Source organism: Sturnira hondurensis, unplaced genomic scaffold (genome assembly GCF_014824575.4).
Source record: "Sturnira hondurensis isolate 20B ecotype Veracruz unplaced genomic scaffold, ASM1482457v3 Scaffold0009906, whole genome shotgun sequence".
In the NCBI taxonomy this organism is placed as follows: Eukaryota; Metazoa; Chordata; class Mammalia; order Chiroptera; family Phyllostomidae; genus Sturnira; species Sturnira hondurensis.
In genome coordinates, this window is record NW_028082537.1 from 1,370,225 (window position 1) to 1,387,050 (window position 16,826).

The 16,826-nt window shown below is 37.4% G+C and overlaps 1 protein-coding gene across 9 annotated transcripts in view; it reads left to right on the top strand.

Moving 5' to 3' along the window:
• MLLT10 (MLLT10 histone lysine methyltransferase DOT1L cofactor) overlaps positions 1-16,826 on the top strand; it is a 251,441-nt gene that overhangs the window by 81,205 nt on the left and 153,410 nt on the right. For all 9 annotated transcript variants that reach the window (XM_037058099.1, XM_037058098.1, XM_037058097.1 and 6 more), the window contains one exon: positions 6,293-6,402. In XM_037058099.1, coding sequence (XP_036913994.1) covers positions 6,293-6,402 — 110 coding nt within the window. The remainder of the gene's footprint in view (positions 1-6,292; positions 6,403-16,826) is intronic.

A 16,826-nucleotide genomic window follows, 5' to 3' on the forward strand; every position in this document is an offset into this window, starting at 1 on the left:
CTGTTTTCATGTCTAAAACATGTCTAAAACATTTTACCCAGTGATTTTTAAAAAAATCTTGATTTTGTTTCTGGTACTTTTATTGGGTTTATTAGTAGAGTTTGCAGTTCCATGAAGAAATTTTCAGTTTTGTCTTGGATATATTTGAATATAATCATATTTTGATGCCTGAGCCTAAAATTTGGTATACAGATTTTTTTTTTTTAGAATTAGAACATGTTATAAACTGAAGAAATGTGTAAAAATCAGTAGAAAATATTAATGGAAAAGCAACTTATAAAACAGTATGATAATAGGATTTCAAATTTTTTTTGAATAGATACAAACAATTATAACTGATTACATGACCAAAAGATTCTACCCAACATATTAACAGGATGGTGGGCTTACTCTTGGTTGTTTTCATGGATTTCTTATATAATTGAATAAAACTAATATTCTTTTTTAAAAGCTAAAACCCTATAACGGTACTGAACAAGATAGTGGAAAATACCTGATGTTTGCTAAAGGCAGGATCTGTCTTATTGTTACTGAGCCCAACCAGTAGGGTGGGGTTCCTACCACTCACTGCCTACTAGGCAAATCTCCAAAGACAGAGTTCAGTGGAACAGAAAGGAATCCTTTATTTAATGGCAAGTTTCTGCCTAAAATATCTGGGTAGCAAAAGTAAGGGGAAATAAGAAGTATGGCATCAAATATAGTCTCATTACAACTACTACACAGGTTCATGAACTGAAAATAATACAAGAACAAAAATCTGTTCACAGTGTTGACTATTATCACCAAGGTCTTTGGAAGTAATGACAAGTTTCTACCTCAAACCCCATTCCCTCTAAGACACCCAGAGGAAAATCACTCTGACCCTCTGCCAGCTCAGTTCAAGGTTGCTCCAGGAACCTCTTTTCCACCCCAAAGTATCATAAATGTAGGTGACTTAGCTGGTCTCCAGTCACTATCCAGCTTTACACATCATTTGGAGTCCATGTCCCAGGCTTCTACTTACAGGCCCACACTGGCCACTGATGACATACCCCTCTGAACCCGGGTGAGGGGACAAAACCGACTGATTTTTCACTTCCCAGCCAGCTCAGTTTCAAAAGTGCTCTCCCAGAATCCAGTGGGTGCCACAAGCCAGTGGAAGCACCCAGCCTTCCAGCCAGTGAGGGCCAGTGTTGGCCATGTTTGCCTTTGCCCCTCTTTCAAACACCGTGTTTTTAGCAAGGGGGCAATTTTGGCCATCACACGTGCACAGTTCAAATCTCTCCCCCTCTTCCACAGGAAGAAGTGTGTCCCGCCAGGTTTTAGAACCCCATATAACCAGTTTCTCTATCTCATTCAGGGGCCAACTTGTGTTCCACCTGTTTCAAAAGCTTCCACAATTTTATACCAGTCTGCCTCCTTTAGGGTTTCAGAATCTTGGCCATATTAGGTGCTTTGTGAGCAGACATCACATTTAACTGAGTTAAATCCCAGAAGATTGTCAACTAAAACTTTGAACCTAAACAAAATATGTATCATTGCAGGAGTTTACTTTAGGCATTTTATATATTTCTTTAACCAATATTAACTCCAGTCTTAACAATTGGTGGCTAGTTTCAGGGATATGGAAATAAAGGTTTCCAGTTAATTTCAGACAGGCAAGAAGCAACACTCAAATACAACCTGTTGATCATTGAGTTTCATGGTGAGTACAACTGATGCCTCTGGTTAGTGAGAGTCTTCCAATAATTTTGTTTTAAAAAAAAGATTTCATTTATTTATTTTTAGAGAGAAAGGGAAGGGAAGCAGAAAGAGAGGGAGAGAAACATTTGTATGAGAGAAACGCCAGTTACTTGCCTCTTGCACATCCCCAACCAGGGACTTGGCCCACAACCCAGGCACGTGCCCTGAATGGGAATCAAACCAGCAAACTTTGGTTGCAGGACAACACCCAACTCACTGAGCCACACCAATCAGGGCTCTGATAAGTTTCTTTGGAGAAGATGCAAAGCCTAGACTCCAATGAGCTTGGCATTCTCCTGTCTGGTCACCTAAGGTTTTGGCTATGTCCCAGTCCTACTGCATGTATCCGGTGCTCTTCATGTTTCCAAGAGACCAGTGAGCACTGCTCAAGGTAGAGAAAAGGGAACCTCTCAGTTTGATGCTGAGGATGCCAATCTTCAGAGCAGCTTATAAGACAACCACAGAGGCCTCATAATGGTCAGCCGTCAGGAGTTCCTGCCCAACCACAGACAGGACCACTAAGGGACTCTTGTCCAGTTTCATTTCCTGGAGCTGCTGACAAGTGGGCTTGACAGAATCTATCATGGGAGTTTTCATGGCAGCATCTTACCATCCCTAGCAAAAGCTGGAGACTTTGGGGATTCTAACCCAGTTCAGATGCCAAGGCTGCCAGGGCATTGGCATGCTGTCCAAGGTACTGGAGGACAACACCAGCCTGTCTGAAGTATGCCTTATTATGTCATTTGGGATTGAGAAGTTGAGCTTTGATTGTGTTGTTCAAGGCCTTGTGGTACTGCTGGGTTTTCATATATGCTGCAGATCTGTTCCTGTATAAGGTATTTCTGAGGGTCAACATCCAGAGCTTCGTTGTATAGAACAATAGCTGTGTGGAAATCTCCATCATGACTGGACTGAACCATCAAGACTTCTCTGGCCAATAATCTTCAGCACCAAAGAGAGGAATCAGTGACTGCCCATGTGGTGACTCTGCATAAGCTCAGCCCCTTGGCTCCAGTGCAGGTGGCAGTGACTGTTCCATTTCTTACAGGGCAGGGCTGTGTCCACCTCTAGCTAACAGTCTCACCAGCTAGGCACAGGCAGGCTCCTTGTGCCGTGTCACCACTGCAACTTGCTCCCCAGGTGTTTTTTTTTTTTTAAAGATTTTATTTATTATTTTTAGAGAAAGGGGAAGGGAGGGAGAAAGAGTGGGCAAGAAGCATCAGTGTGAGAATCATCCATTCATCAGTTGACTGTTGCATACAACTAATTAATTGGGGGAACCGCAACCCAGTCATGTACTCTGACCAGAAATCGAACTGGGGCTTCTTGGTTTTCAGCACAATGCCTAACCAACTGAGCAACACTGGTCAGGGCTGTTTTTTTCTCTTGATTCTGCTGGTTTTCCTTCATGCTGTCTTGACTCTCATGTGTTTGGTATTTTTTATTACACTGAAATGAACTAATACTAGAAATTATTGAGAGTTCTGGCCAAGGTGGAGGCTTAGGTAGAGACCTTTCGCTTCCTTGCACAACCAAAAGGAGGGTAACAGCCAATCTGAAATCAGTAAACAACCAAAAGTACCAGAGAATCAAACTGCATGGAACTCCGACAACAAAGGACTTAAAGAAAAAAAAATCAACTAGAACAACCAGACTGCTAGGGCAGTGTACTGTGCTGGCCGACTCAGAAAACCCTCGGCAATGCAGCGGACCTTGGGGCTGGCTCCTGTGCTTGACAGGCTGCTAGGGAGGGGCTGACTTAAGGAGACTCAAAGGTGGCTGTGGGCTATGTTGGTTGCAGTGGTAGGAGAAGCTTCCAGTCTTATGTGAGAGTCAGTTGAAAAGTGCGCTAGATAGTTATTAACAATCACACCTAAAGCAAAAGCAAACTAAGAGGACAGCTAGATCAGAAGTGGAACCATAGAAATGAAGATCGCATGGAGGGTTAGCAACAGGGGAGTGGAGGAGGCGAAGGGGGAAGAAGGTACAGAGAATAAGTAGCATAGAGAGTAGGTAGAAAATAGATAGGGGGGAGGGCAAGAGTAGTATGGGAAATATAGAATCTAAAGAACTTGAGACACGTGGTCATAAACTAAAGGGGGGGAATGGTGGGGGATATGCAGGGTGGAGGGGAATGAAGGGGGGAAATAAAACAACTGTAATGGCATAATCAATAAAATACATTAATTAAAATTTTAAAAAAGTGCACTAGAGAGGAGCAGGGGAGCTGCATTGTTCCATCTCTGGCTCTTCCCCTACAGGCAGTGCCACAGTCCATCAAGAAGGTTGCCCTGCTGGGTGAATACTTAAGACTCTGCCCCTTTACAACCTATCCGTTGTGCCAAGACAAAGAAATATGGCCCAAATGAAAGAATAGAGCAAAGCCTCAGAAAGACAACTGAGCAAGGAGGAGATCCCCAACCCATCAGATGGAGAATTTAGAGCCCTGGTAATCAAAATGCTCACAACTGATCGAGCTTGGTTGAAAAATGAAAAAATGAATGAAGGATACCCAGAGTGAAATAAAGCAGAATGTTTAGGGAACCAACAGTGACAGGAAGGAAACCAGGACTCAAAGCAACAATTTGGAACAAAAGGAAAAAAATAAACATTCATCCAGAACACAACAAAGAAACAAGGGTTCAGAAAAGTAAAGAGACTCTTACAAACTTCTGGGACAACCTGAAAAGTTTCGATATCTGAATTACAGGGGTGCTAGAAGGAGAACAGGAAGTGCAAGAAATTGAAGATTTATTTGAACAAATAATGAAGGAAAACTTCCCCAATCTGGTGAAGGAAATAGACTTCCAGAGAGTCTCAAAGAAGTTGGACCCCAAGAGGAACACACCAAGGCACATTATCAAGTTACCCAAGATTAAATATAAAGAGAGAATCCTAAAAGAAGTGAGAGGAAAGGAGAGTTACCTACAAAGGAGTTCCCATTAGACTACCAGCTGATTTCTCAAAAGAAACCTTACAGACAAGAAAGGGCTGGAAAGAAGTATTTGAAGTCATGAAAGGCAAGGATCTGCATCCAAGATTGCTTTATCCAGCAAAGCTATCATTTAGAATGGAAGGGCAGATAAAGTGTTTCCCAGATAAGGCCAAGTTAAAGGAGTTCATATCACTGAGCCATTATTATATGAAGTGTTAAAGGGTCTTATCTAAGAAAGGAACGACAGAAAATATGAACAGTAAAATGACAACAAACTCGCAACTATCAACAAATGAACCTAAGAGAATAAAAGAAAGAAAAACAACAAAAACAAAAACTAAGCAAACAACTAGAACAGGAGAACAGAACTACCGAAATGGAAATCATCAGAAGGATTTCAGTTGGGGAGGGGGAAGGGAGGAATGGGGGGGAAAGGTACAGGGAAGAAGAAGCATGGTTAGTAGGCATAAATTAGATGGGGAAAAATAAAAAATCGTACAGGAAATCGAGGACTCAAAGAACTTATGTGTACAACCCATGGACATGAGCTAAGGGCGGGCGGGAGGACGTTGGAGGGTTGTGGGGACAGCAGGAGGGGGGATAGAGAGTGAAAAATTGGGAAAACTGTAATAACATAATCAATAAAAATATTAAAAAATTATTTATAGCCAAGATAATGTCTTTCTGTGGAGAGGATATGTATTTACTTCTGTCTGGTGCTTTGGAGCCCTTATAATTTAGGATTACATGCGTCATATTTCAGAGTTTGAGATGATTAAAGCCTATCTTCAATCTCTCTGAGGGCCAATGTATTTTTAGTTTATTGTTACTCTTCGCTTGTAGTCCTTCAGTGTTGTAGCTAAAAGGGAGTAAGCGGCTTACCTAGTTCCTCTTTTTGTTTGGTTGTCTGTGAACATAAATCTCTGTACTTTCAGCCTTCTGAGTTTGTCAAAAAGCACCTTTCACCCTCTCAGCTGTTTTCTCTGCAATGAGTAGATGACGGCTGGGTGGCAAAAGTAGCCAAAAGCTCTACTCTCCAACCTGGACTTCCATCCTTTTCCAATTTTGAATCATTGATTTCTCACTATCACATCAGCTCTTTGATAGCTTCAGACACATTTTGAAAATTAGAAGGAATATTCATATTTAACATCAATTGTTAAGAGTATTTTAAATGAGTGTTAAAATAATCAATGCCAGAAGTAGTAAAATATCAATTTAAGAATATTGACATCAGTATAAAAGGAAAGTTTAATGTTGATATTAAAGATTAAATTATTAAATTTTTTTAGGTATTCAGTTATAAAAATTCTTATTTTTACATGGTTCTCAGAAGTAGTGTTTATCTGATTTATTTTTAAGAAGTGTCAGTCAGTGCCAGAATCTGAATTTTAAAACTGTTTCCCTTTATTTGTTTTATTGTGCATGTAAGTAGAAAAATGATTGGGAGTGTTTTATTAGTGGGGGTTTGACTATTTGGTCAATAATGAGAATTTGTTAATGTTTTTGTTGCTTATTGGTTGAAGTAGGCATTAAAGGGATCTCTTTAGAAAAAAAGTTTTTGATTTTATTTGTCATTGAAAAAGCTTTATTGAAAACTACAAAATGACATTACTTTTATTTATTTACTTTTAGGTTGGGCTCATGTGGTTTGTGCCCTGTATATTCCAGAGGTACAGTTTGCCAATGTTTCTACAATGGAACCTATTGTTTTACAGTCTGTTCCACATGATCGTTACAATAAGGTACAGTGGACATTATTTTATTGATGTTTAAATATAATTTTTTTGTTTTTAAGATGGGAAGTATAAAGGACTTTTTTTTGTATTTTGTTTTAATTAATGGCCTACATCAGAAAATTTAAGGTATGGGTCTTCATCAAATTTCAAAGAGATTTGGACAAAGTATAGTTATTATGGTAAGGTATAATTACTAAAATAGGTTACTGAGTTCATAGGAGCACAAAACAAGTAAACAAAATTATATTACCATATTTTGTCAAGCATTATGCACAGTTTTTCACCCAAATTTTTGAGGGAAAAATAAGGATGTGCATTATACATGGGTACAATGAGTACACACCATGTGTGTAATAATGAGTGTAATAATCCCATGTATAATGTGCACAAAAGTGTGGTATGTGTTATATATGGGAATGCAATTATACACAGCAAAATACAGTACCTTTCAGACTAACCTAGGTATTTAGACTAACATTTATATGACATTGTGGACCCTATGGATTTGTCCTTTTAAGACTTAACGACATTCTGTGTTCTTTTGGGCATCGAGATTTTATTGAATTAGTCATTATTTGGTGTAAATAATGTCATACCATATATCCTTTTCTTTCCTTTTTTGAATTCTCATCTGAGGATATGTTTTTATTTTAGAAAGGTGGGGTGAAGAGAGAGAGAGAGAGAAACATCAATAGGTTGACTTCTGTATGTGCCCTCACTGGGGATTGAACCTGAAACTTGGGTATGTGCCCTGACTGGGAATTGAACCTGCAAACTTTCTGGTATATGATGCTCCAGCCAATTGAACCACCCAGCCAGGGCTCATACATCGTTTCTTAAAAAATAATTCTTTTGTGGAATATTGTTCCTCTCCACTCAAAATTGTTTTCTGCTACCATGATAGGATATTTATTATAAGCTTTTCTAAAATCTTAGTTAATATTTGCTTTCTCCCCAAATGTTTTTTGATTTCATACATATGTTTTTCTATTTCTTTTGCATGTTAGAAGATTTTTCTACTATCCAGTGTGTCTTTTAGTGTTACTATTTATTTGAGATACCTGTTGATTTACTCCATCTATGGGAGAAAATATCACTGCAGCGAATTCTAAGGTTTCAGATATTTTTGTATTAAACATTCATAATACAGATGACTAAATATTAAAAATGAAATATGGAAAAGTAAATAGAAAAATACAAGACAGAAATCATCCAGAATTTTCTTACTCAGATCCTGCTAGTTTTGGGTGTGTGCATTTTTATATGTATATATACATACAATATATTTGTAAAAATTTGGATTATATTTATTATACTGTTTTGTGTGTTTTTGAAAAATATTAACCTGAATATCTTTTTGTGTCAATAAATTTATATTTTTTGCCATAATTTTTAGTGGGTAGTTAGCATGTAATACAAGAATATTGTTAGTTTTGGTAAACTGTATTTTAATTAACGAACCCCTTTTCATTGAAGTGCATTATTTGCTCTTTGTCATGTATATAACAATCCCTGTGTAAAAGAGAGTGAACATTTTGGAAGCTTCAAAAAGTGTATTGTATGAAATTAAAATACATTAAGATAATAAATTACAATCATGTGGGGTTGATTCTAGGGGCTCAAGGATGGTGAAATATGTGTAAATTGATCAATGTGGATACCACATTAAAGTGTAAAAATTATATGATCTTATCAATAGATGAAGAAAAGGCATTTGATAAGATATAACATTCAGTAATGACTAAAACACTCAATAATATGGGGATAGAAGTAAAGTACCTGAGTATAATAAAGGCCATATATGACAGACCCTCTGCTAACACCGTACTCAATGTTGAAAAACTTTGAGTTTCGGGAAAACTCGTTTAAGATCATGAACAAGACAGGGATGCCCACACTCGCCACTGTTATTCAGTATAGTATTAGAAGTCTAGCCAGAACAATTAGCAGTTAGACAAATGAAAGGAATAAAAGGCATCCAAATTGGGAATAGACAAGTAAAATTTTCACTTTTTGCAGATGGCATGATTCTTTATATAGGAAGCCCTAAGGACTCCACCAAGGAACTATTAGAAACAATAAAGAAATACAATAAAGTTTCAGGATACAAAATTGTGGCGGACTCCGACCAGCAGAGTCTGCCTGCTGTGGCTGATGATGAGAATGAATGCACAGGCGACAACAGTCCTATGAACAAAAAGGGAATGTCATGGCTACTCTCTCACGGGGAGAGGGTCTATGAATGCCTTGGCCATTCCCTCAAGAAGAGAGCACCTCGACCCTTGCCTAGATAGGCTTTTATTGTTTTCCTGGGGTCTTACATCAAAGAAAGATTTATTATCTATTATATAGAATATTATTGTCTACATTTTAGGTACAGTCAAGGAAGTGAAAATAATATGCAGAGGGGAATGGCGATAAGCTGATTAGCTCTGTCCTTGGGAAAATTTACACAAGCTTTGGATATTACCTTGAAGATAGACAATACACATTTGTTGTTTTAGACCAGGGTGATGGAGTTTCAGCAAGAGCAAGCCATAATAGTCTGTATGCATTTTCTAGGCCCAATTCCCATGGGAAGACTCTGAAGGTCTGGCTCTTGCCCACCACTTCACTTCTGTAGGTTTTCCGTACAGAGCTGAGTCACATTGGCCAGGCCCAAACAAACCGGTTCCCTACACAAAATCAGTGCATAAAAATACATTGTATTCTTATGTACTAACAAAAATTTCTTTTGCATTTGCCACAAAAAGAATAAAATAACCTATGATTAAATTTTACAAGGGTGTGAAGGACCTTATACAGTGAAAATTTAAGAGACTATTAAAACAAATTGAAGAAGATACAACGAAAAGGAAAGGTACAGTCATGCCTCAGTACTCATTGAGTTTAGAAATTGTCAAACCCTGTACTTGTCACATTTTGACAAGAAAAAATGTTTCAGTACTTGGCACTTGCTCACTACTCGGCATCCCTCTCTTGTGATGAAACAGAATTTGAACTGTCAGTCTCACAGTAGCTTGCAAACAGTTTTGTAGTCATCACTTCTGGCACTGTCATGAGTTCTGGAACAAATTAATGATGAGTACAGAGGTAACACGTTATTCCATGTTCATGGATTGGAAGAATCAGTGCAATTTAAATGGTCATATTATTTAAAGCAATATACAGATTTAATGCAATTCCCATAAAAATATCAATGACATTTTAAAAAGAAGTACAACATGATTTATTTGGAACCATGAAAGACTCCATATAACCAAAGCAATTCTGAGAAGAAAGACCAAAGCCAGAGGTATCACACTGTCTGACTTCAAATTATACTACAAAGTGACAATACTCAAAACAGCATAGTTTTGGTAGGGAAAAAGACACACAGATCAATGGAATAGAGTGAAAAACCCAAAAGTAAACCCACATATATGTGGGCAAATAATTTTCGACAAAGGAGCCAAAATTATACAGTGGAGAAAAGACAGTCTCTTCAATAAATGGTGCTGGGAAAACTGGAAATCCATATGCAAAATAATAAAACTGGACTGCTATTTGTCACAATACAAAAAATTTAATTCAAAATGGATCAAAGACCTAAATATAAGACCTGAAACAATAAAATACACAGAGGGAAACATAATTAACGAACTTACGAACATTGGTCTTAGAGAGGATTTTATGAATTTGGCCTGAGAGGCAATAATGTAAAAGCAAAAATAAATGAGTGGGATTAAATCAAACTAAAAAGCTTCTGCACAGCAAATGGAACCGTCAACAAAATAAAAAGTCAGTTCACCAAGAAGATATTTGCAAACACTTCCCATAAGGGGTTAATATCTGAAGTTTATAAAGAACTTGTACAACTGAACAATAAAAAACAAGTCCAATTAAAAAATAGCCCTGGCTGCTGTGGCTCCATGAATTGAGTGCTGGCCTATGAACCAAAGGGTTGCTTGTTCAATTCCCAGTCAGGGCACAAGCCTGAGTTGGGGGCCAGGTTCCCAGTAGGGGGTGTGTGAGAGGCAACTGCACATTGATGTTTCTCTCCCCCTTTCACCTCCTTTCCCCTCTCTCTAAAAATAAATAAAGTCTTTAAAAAATAATTTAAAAAACGGGGTCTTGGCAAGTGTAGCTCAGTGGATTGAGCACCAGCCTGCGAACCAGAGGACTGAGGTTCGATTCCCAGTTAGGGCACATGGCTAGGTTGCAGGCCAGTTCCCAATGGGGGACACACAAGAGGCAACCATACATTGTTGGTTCTCTCACTTTCTCCTTCCTTTCCCCTCTAAAAGATAAATAAGTAAAAAATAATTTAAAAAATGGGCAGAGGGCCTGAATGGACACTTTTCCCAAGAAGACATACAAATGTCCAAGAGATATATGAAAAGATGCTAAACTTCTAGTTATTAGGGAGATGCAAATCAAAACCACAATGAGGTACTGCATCGCATCTGTTAGAATGGCTGTTACCAACAAGACAAATACTGTTGGAGAGGTTGTGGAACTCTCATTGACTACTGTTGGGAATATAAACTTATATAGCCACAATGGAAAACAGTATTGAAAGGCCTCAAAAATTAAGATTATAAGATCCAGCAAATCCTTCTTTTGGGTATGTGCCTCAAAACTTTGAAAACATTTATTCATAAAAATATGTGTCTCTATGTTCATTGCAGCATTATTCATGGTGGCCCAGACATAGAAACAACCAAACTTTTTTGTTAGATGATTGGACAAAGAAGATATGATACACACACACACACACACACACACACACACAATGGACTACTACTTAGTCATAAGAAAAAAATAAAATACTGTTAATTTGTGACATCATGAATGGACATTGAGAATATCATACCAAACAAAATAAATCACATGAAAAAAAATCATGTGATTTCACTCATATGTGGGATATAAAACTGAAAGAAATGAACAAACAAGAAAAACAAACAAAACTCATTCACACAGACAACAATATGGTGGCTACCAAAGGGAGAGGGGTTTGCGGGGAAATTAGAAAAGGGTAAAGGGGGCCAAATATATAGTAATGAAAGGGACTTGACTGTGGGTAGTGGGCACACAATGCACTATAGAGATGATGTATTATAGAATTATATACTTGAATCCTATATAATTTTATTAACTAATGTCACCCCAATAAATTCAATAAAATTTAATAATACAGAAAAAAATAGAAAAAGAAATACAAAAATCACTCCACAGCTCTTTGTTCATATTCTTTTAGATTTTTTGTGTGCATTTTTACATTTACTATATATACTTTGTAAAAATTTTGTGTTATAATCAAAATTATGATTATATTATTTTGTGTTTTTGAGAATTATTAACCTGAACATCTTTTTGTGTCAATAAAAAGATGTGTATTTTTACGTATATTTGTGTATTTTTGCCATTATTTTTTGTGGGTAGTTAGCATGTAATAGAGAGTATTGTTAGTTTTGATAAACTAATCAAGGAACCCTTTATTGTTGAAGCACCTCATTTGATGTTTGGCATGTATGTACCAACATTATCTCTGTGTGAAAGGATATAAACATTTTGGAAACTTAAATAAGTGAATTGTGTAAAATTGCCCTCTAGAATGCAGTTTCTAATTTATACTACGTTAGTTATGTGTGAGATTGCACATAACCTTCTTTTATTATTCAGCATATCTCCTTATACAGTTTAACCACTGTTAAAAACAGTGTTTGTCATTTTGTTTTAGTGAAAATATTAGGACGTTTGAATTTTCTTTGAGTACTTTAAGTATTTTAAAGATATCTTTAAAGGTTATTAATGTTTTTTAATTGACCTTGAATAGCTCTTTTTTGCTTCAAACATTGTAATGTGCCTATTTTTTCTTTTGAAGTGTTTTTATATTAGAGATGTCATTATTTTGTCTTAAATACTTGGTTTGTATGGTTTGATCATAGTTAACATTGGATTTTAATCTTAATATATCTGTGGTTCTATTGTTATTATAGCAAGTTAATTTTTGTTCAGAAATTTAAGTCTTTTTATATAATTTACACATCATTGTTTATTGTTTCTGTTCTTTTAATTAATTAATCAACCAATCAATCCACTTATTTATTTATTTATTTTCAGAGAGAGGGGAAGGGAGGGAGAGAAACATCAGTGTGTGGTTGTCTCTTGCGCACCACCAACTGGGAACCTGGCCCACAATCCAGGCATGTGCCCAGACCTGGAATGGAACTGGTGACCCTTTGGTTCACAGGCCGGTGCTCAGTCCACTGAGCAATACCAGCCAGGGCTGTTTCTGCTTTTCATACTATGCAAAGAAAATCTTTCTTAACACTAAATGTGTAAATAATTTTTGTGCTTTCAAAGTTCATATTTAAAAAATTTTAAGTATATATTTTTTATTATGCTATTACAGTTGTCCCATTTTTTCTCCCATTTATTCCCCTCTGCCCTGTACCCCTTTCCCACCAGCATGCCACCCCTTGGTTCATATCAATGGGTCATACATGTAAGTTCCTTGGGGGTCTCCATTTCCTGTACTGTTCTTAACCTCCCCCTGTCTATTTTGCACCTACCATTTATGCTTCTTATTCCCTGCACTTTTCCCCCTATTCTTCCCCCTTCTCTTCCCTCCTGATAATCCTCCATGATATCTCCATTTCTGTGATTCTGTTCCTGTTCTAGTTGTTTGCTTAGTTTGTTTTTGTTTTTTAAGTTTTTGTTTTTTTAGGTTCAGTTGTTTATTGTTGTGAATTTAATCTTGAATGTAGGTCCTTGCCTTTCATGACTTCAAATACTTTTTTCCAGCCCCTTCTTGTCTGCAAGGTTTCTTTTGATAAATAAGCAGTAGTCTAATGGGAACTCTTTTATAGGTAACTGTCTCCTTTCCTCTTGCTACTTTTAAGATTCTCTCCTTATCTTTAGTCTTGGGTAATGTCATTATGATGTGCCTTGCTGTGTACTTCCTTGAGTCCAAGTTCTTTGGGACTCTCTGAGCTTCCTGGACTTCTTGAAAGTCTATTTTCTTTGTCAGATTGGGGAAGTTCATCATTATTTTTTCCAAGAAGTTTTCAGTTTCTTGCTCTTCTTCTCCTCCTTCTGGCACTTCTATGATTCAGATGTTGAAATGTTTAAAGATGTCCTGGAGGTTCCGAAGCCTCTCCTCACTTTTTGAATTCTTGTTTCTTCATTCTGTTCTGCTTGAATATTTATTTTTCCTTTTGCTCCAGATGATTGATTTGAGTCCCAGTTCCCTTCCCTTCACTGCTGGTTCTCTCTGTATTTTTCTTTATTTCACTTTACATAGCCTTCACTTTTTCCTCTGTTTTGCAACCATACTGAACCATTTCTGTGAACATCAGATTACCAGTGTTTGAACTCTGCATCTGATAGGTTGGCTGTCTCTTCATTGCTTAGTCCTGTTTTTGGAGCTTTGACTTGTTCCTTCATTTAGGCCATAGTCTTTGTCTCAGCATTCCTGTTACACTTTAAAGGATGGAGCCTTAGGTGTTTGCCAGGGCAGGGCAACCCACTTTGCTGCATTGTGGCACTGTACGGGGACAGCTCTGTGAGGGAACAGCGCTGCTTGCTCAACTCCTGCTAGCTTTCATTCACTTCCCCTGCTACCCACAAGTAAATTGGGCTCTTCTGGTGTTGATTCCTTTGGTGTGTGGGCTTGTATATGTTCTAGGACCCTGTGGGTCTCTCCAACAAACTGTCCTGTGAGACTGGGGACCTCTCCTGCCGCTGCAGCCCCGTTAGGTTTTTACAGTCAGAATTTTTGTGGCTTTCTTTTCCTCTGCTGGTACCTTGTGTTGAGTGGTTTGTCTCGCTCCCCAGTTGTCCCTCCTAGTTTATCCACATGCAAATGTGGGACTACCTGGTCCTCCAGCCACCTCCTTGTGGGGTGTTGTCTCCGCCCCATCTACCAGGCTGGACAAATGTTTCTTCTTTAACTCCTTGGTTTGGGGACTTCCATACAATTCATTTTTTTTGCAGTTCTGGTTGTTTTTATTTTTTAATTTGTTGTTACCTTTCTTTTGGTTGTGCGAGGAGGCAAAGTGTATCCACATATGCTTCCATCTTGGCCAGAAATCTACCAACGTTTGTTTTTAAAATACTTGTTTTTCCTTTTAATTTTGAAATAATCTCAAACTTCTGTAAAGGGTTCATTAACAGTAAATGAGCCCTGGTTGGTGTGGCTCAATTGATCAACTGCCAGACTGTGAACCAAAGGGTTGCCAGTTTGATTCCCAGTCAGCGCACATGCCTGCATTGCAGGTCAGGTTCCCAGCAGGGGACACTCGAGAGGCAACCACACATTGATGTTTCTCTCCCTCTCTTTTTCCCTCTCTTCTCCTCTCTAAAAATAATTAAGTAAAATTTAAAAAAAAAACAGTACATGCAAAGAACTTCTCTAAACCGTTTGAGAGTAATTTATCAATATGATACTGATACTCCTGAATGCTGTAGTATTTCCTATAAAGAAGTACTTTTTACCACATGACCAGAACATGTCCATAAGAATCACAAAATAAACATCTTTGCATTATTTCTGTGTAGTCCATAGATCTCATTATTATTTTCCTAATTTCTCCAATTTTTTCAGTAATGATTTTCATAGCCAAAAGATTACAAAATGCATTTTTTGTCTCTCTTAAGTTTGCTTTAATCTTAAATAGTAACTCAGTTTTTCTCTGGCTTTTATAAAGTTGATACTATGAAGATTGCAGGCCAGATATTTTGATAGAATGTCCCTTGTTTAGATTTTTTTGATATTTTCTCATTATTTAATTCAGATTATGTTTTTGGCACAAATATCACAGAAGTGATGCCGAGTTCTTTTCATTACATTTTAATGGTTGGTACATGATTTCATTTTTTTCAATTACTAGTCGTGTGATCTAGATCACTTGGCTAATGTTGTGCCTGCAAGATTTCTCCACTGGGAAGGTAATCTTTTCCCCCTTAATAATCAGTAAGCATTTTGTGGAGAAATACTTTGTATGTAAATATCTTGTTTCTTATGCCTTTTACCCACTAATTCTAGCATCCATTATTGTTCCTTGGCTTAATTAATTTATGGGTGGATCAGTGGCAAATGGTGCTTTTCTAATTCCATTTTTTATATTCATCATTTGGCATTCTACTTTCAGAAAAAGCTTTCTCCAGTCTCCAGTTATTTGTTTTATTTTACTGTATTTTATTTTTATTTAAAATTGTATTTATTTTTTAGAGAGATGGGACAGGAGGGAGAAAAAGAGAGGGAGAGAAACATTGATGGGATTGCGTCTTGTACATGTCCTGACCAGGGACTGAGCCTGCAACCTAGGCATGTGCCCTGACTGGGAATTGAACTAGCGATCTTTCACTTTGTGGGACAATGCCCAATAAACTGCCTCTCTCCAGTTATTTATATTAGTATGAATTGATATGTACTATGTATTACTAGTTTATTTTAATGGATCATTTTTCATTGCCGTTGTTTATTTTGATGCTCATATTATATCAGGTTTGGCTTGTGGGACACTTCAACCTAACTTCTATGTCTTTTGCCATGTTTCTTCCATTCCGTTAGCTGTTCTTCTGACATAATAGTATATTACTGGCTTATCTTGTATCATTCCTGCCCTAGCCCTAGAATCACCATTTCTTGTTTTTAGGTGAGAATGGTACTTAGAATCCAAAGTAATACTAAGTCTACTCATTGTTATTGGGGTATTGCTTCTCTTAGGCCTTTTTAATGGGGGTAGCTAGGAAATATATGTGTGTATACGTATATAGATACACATACATTCACATCTGTATTTGTTCTATACTTATCCTCATATATTGAAGACTGTGAGGTCACATTGATTCTTCTGCTTCGATACATAGTTATATACATGCTCACACATTTATTTTTATTCCTATATTAATCGACTCTATATAGAGAGAATCATAAACTTTTAGTAACTTTTCCAAATTTATACAATATTAAAAAGATTAGAAAATACTAGAAAGGAAATCTAATGTTTTTCGTTTCTTATTTGTTAGTTGATTCCCATTTATCCTTAGTGTACTTACTTATTTGATCAGTTCTCTTGTATTAACAAATCTTTTATTGGTGCCATCCTTTATGCAGAGCTCACTCTAACTTTATTCAGGCTCTGCACCTCACTGTGGATTGCAGCCGCATTCCTGCATAGCTGCCTCTGTTACCGCCCCTCCTCTCCACCCCTCTCCACCCCTCTCCATGGTTGGTCTCCTCGCCTTTTTCAGTTTTTGACACCTCATTCTTAACACTGACTCTCTATCCTCAACCCTCTCATGGGAGCCAGCCCTACTTTGTCTCTAACAGTGTGGGACTGCCCTCTCCTTCCCAGAGTGGATGCTGCCATGTTTGGCCCCAACCTCATGACTTTAAGAAAACTGAATTATTCAAGGAGTAAGGGAGTGTTGGTAGA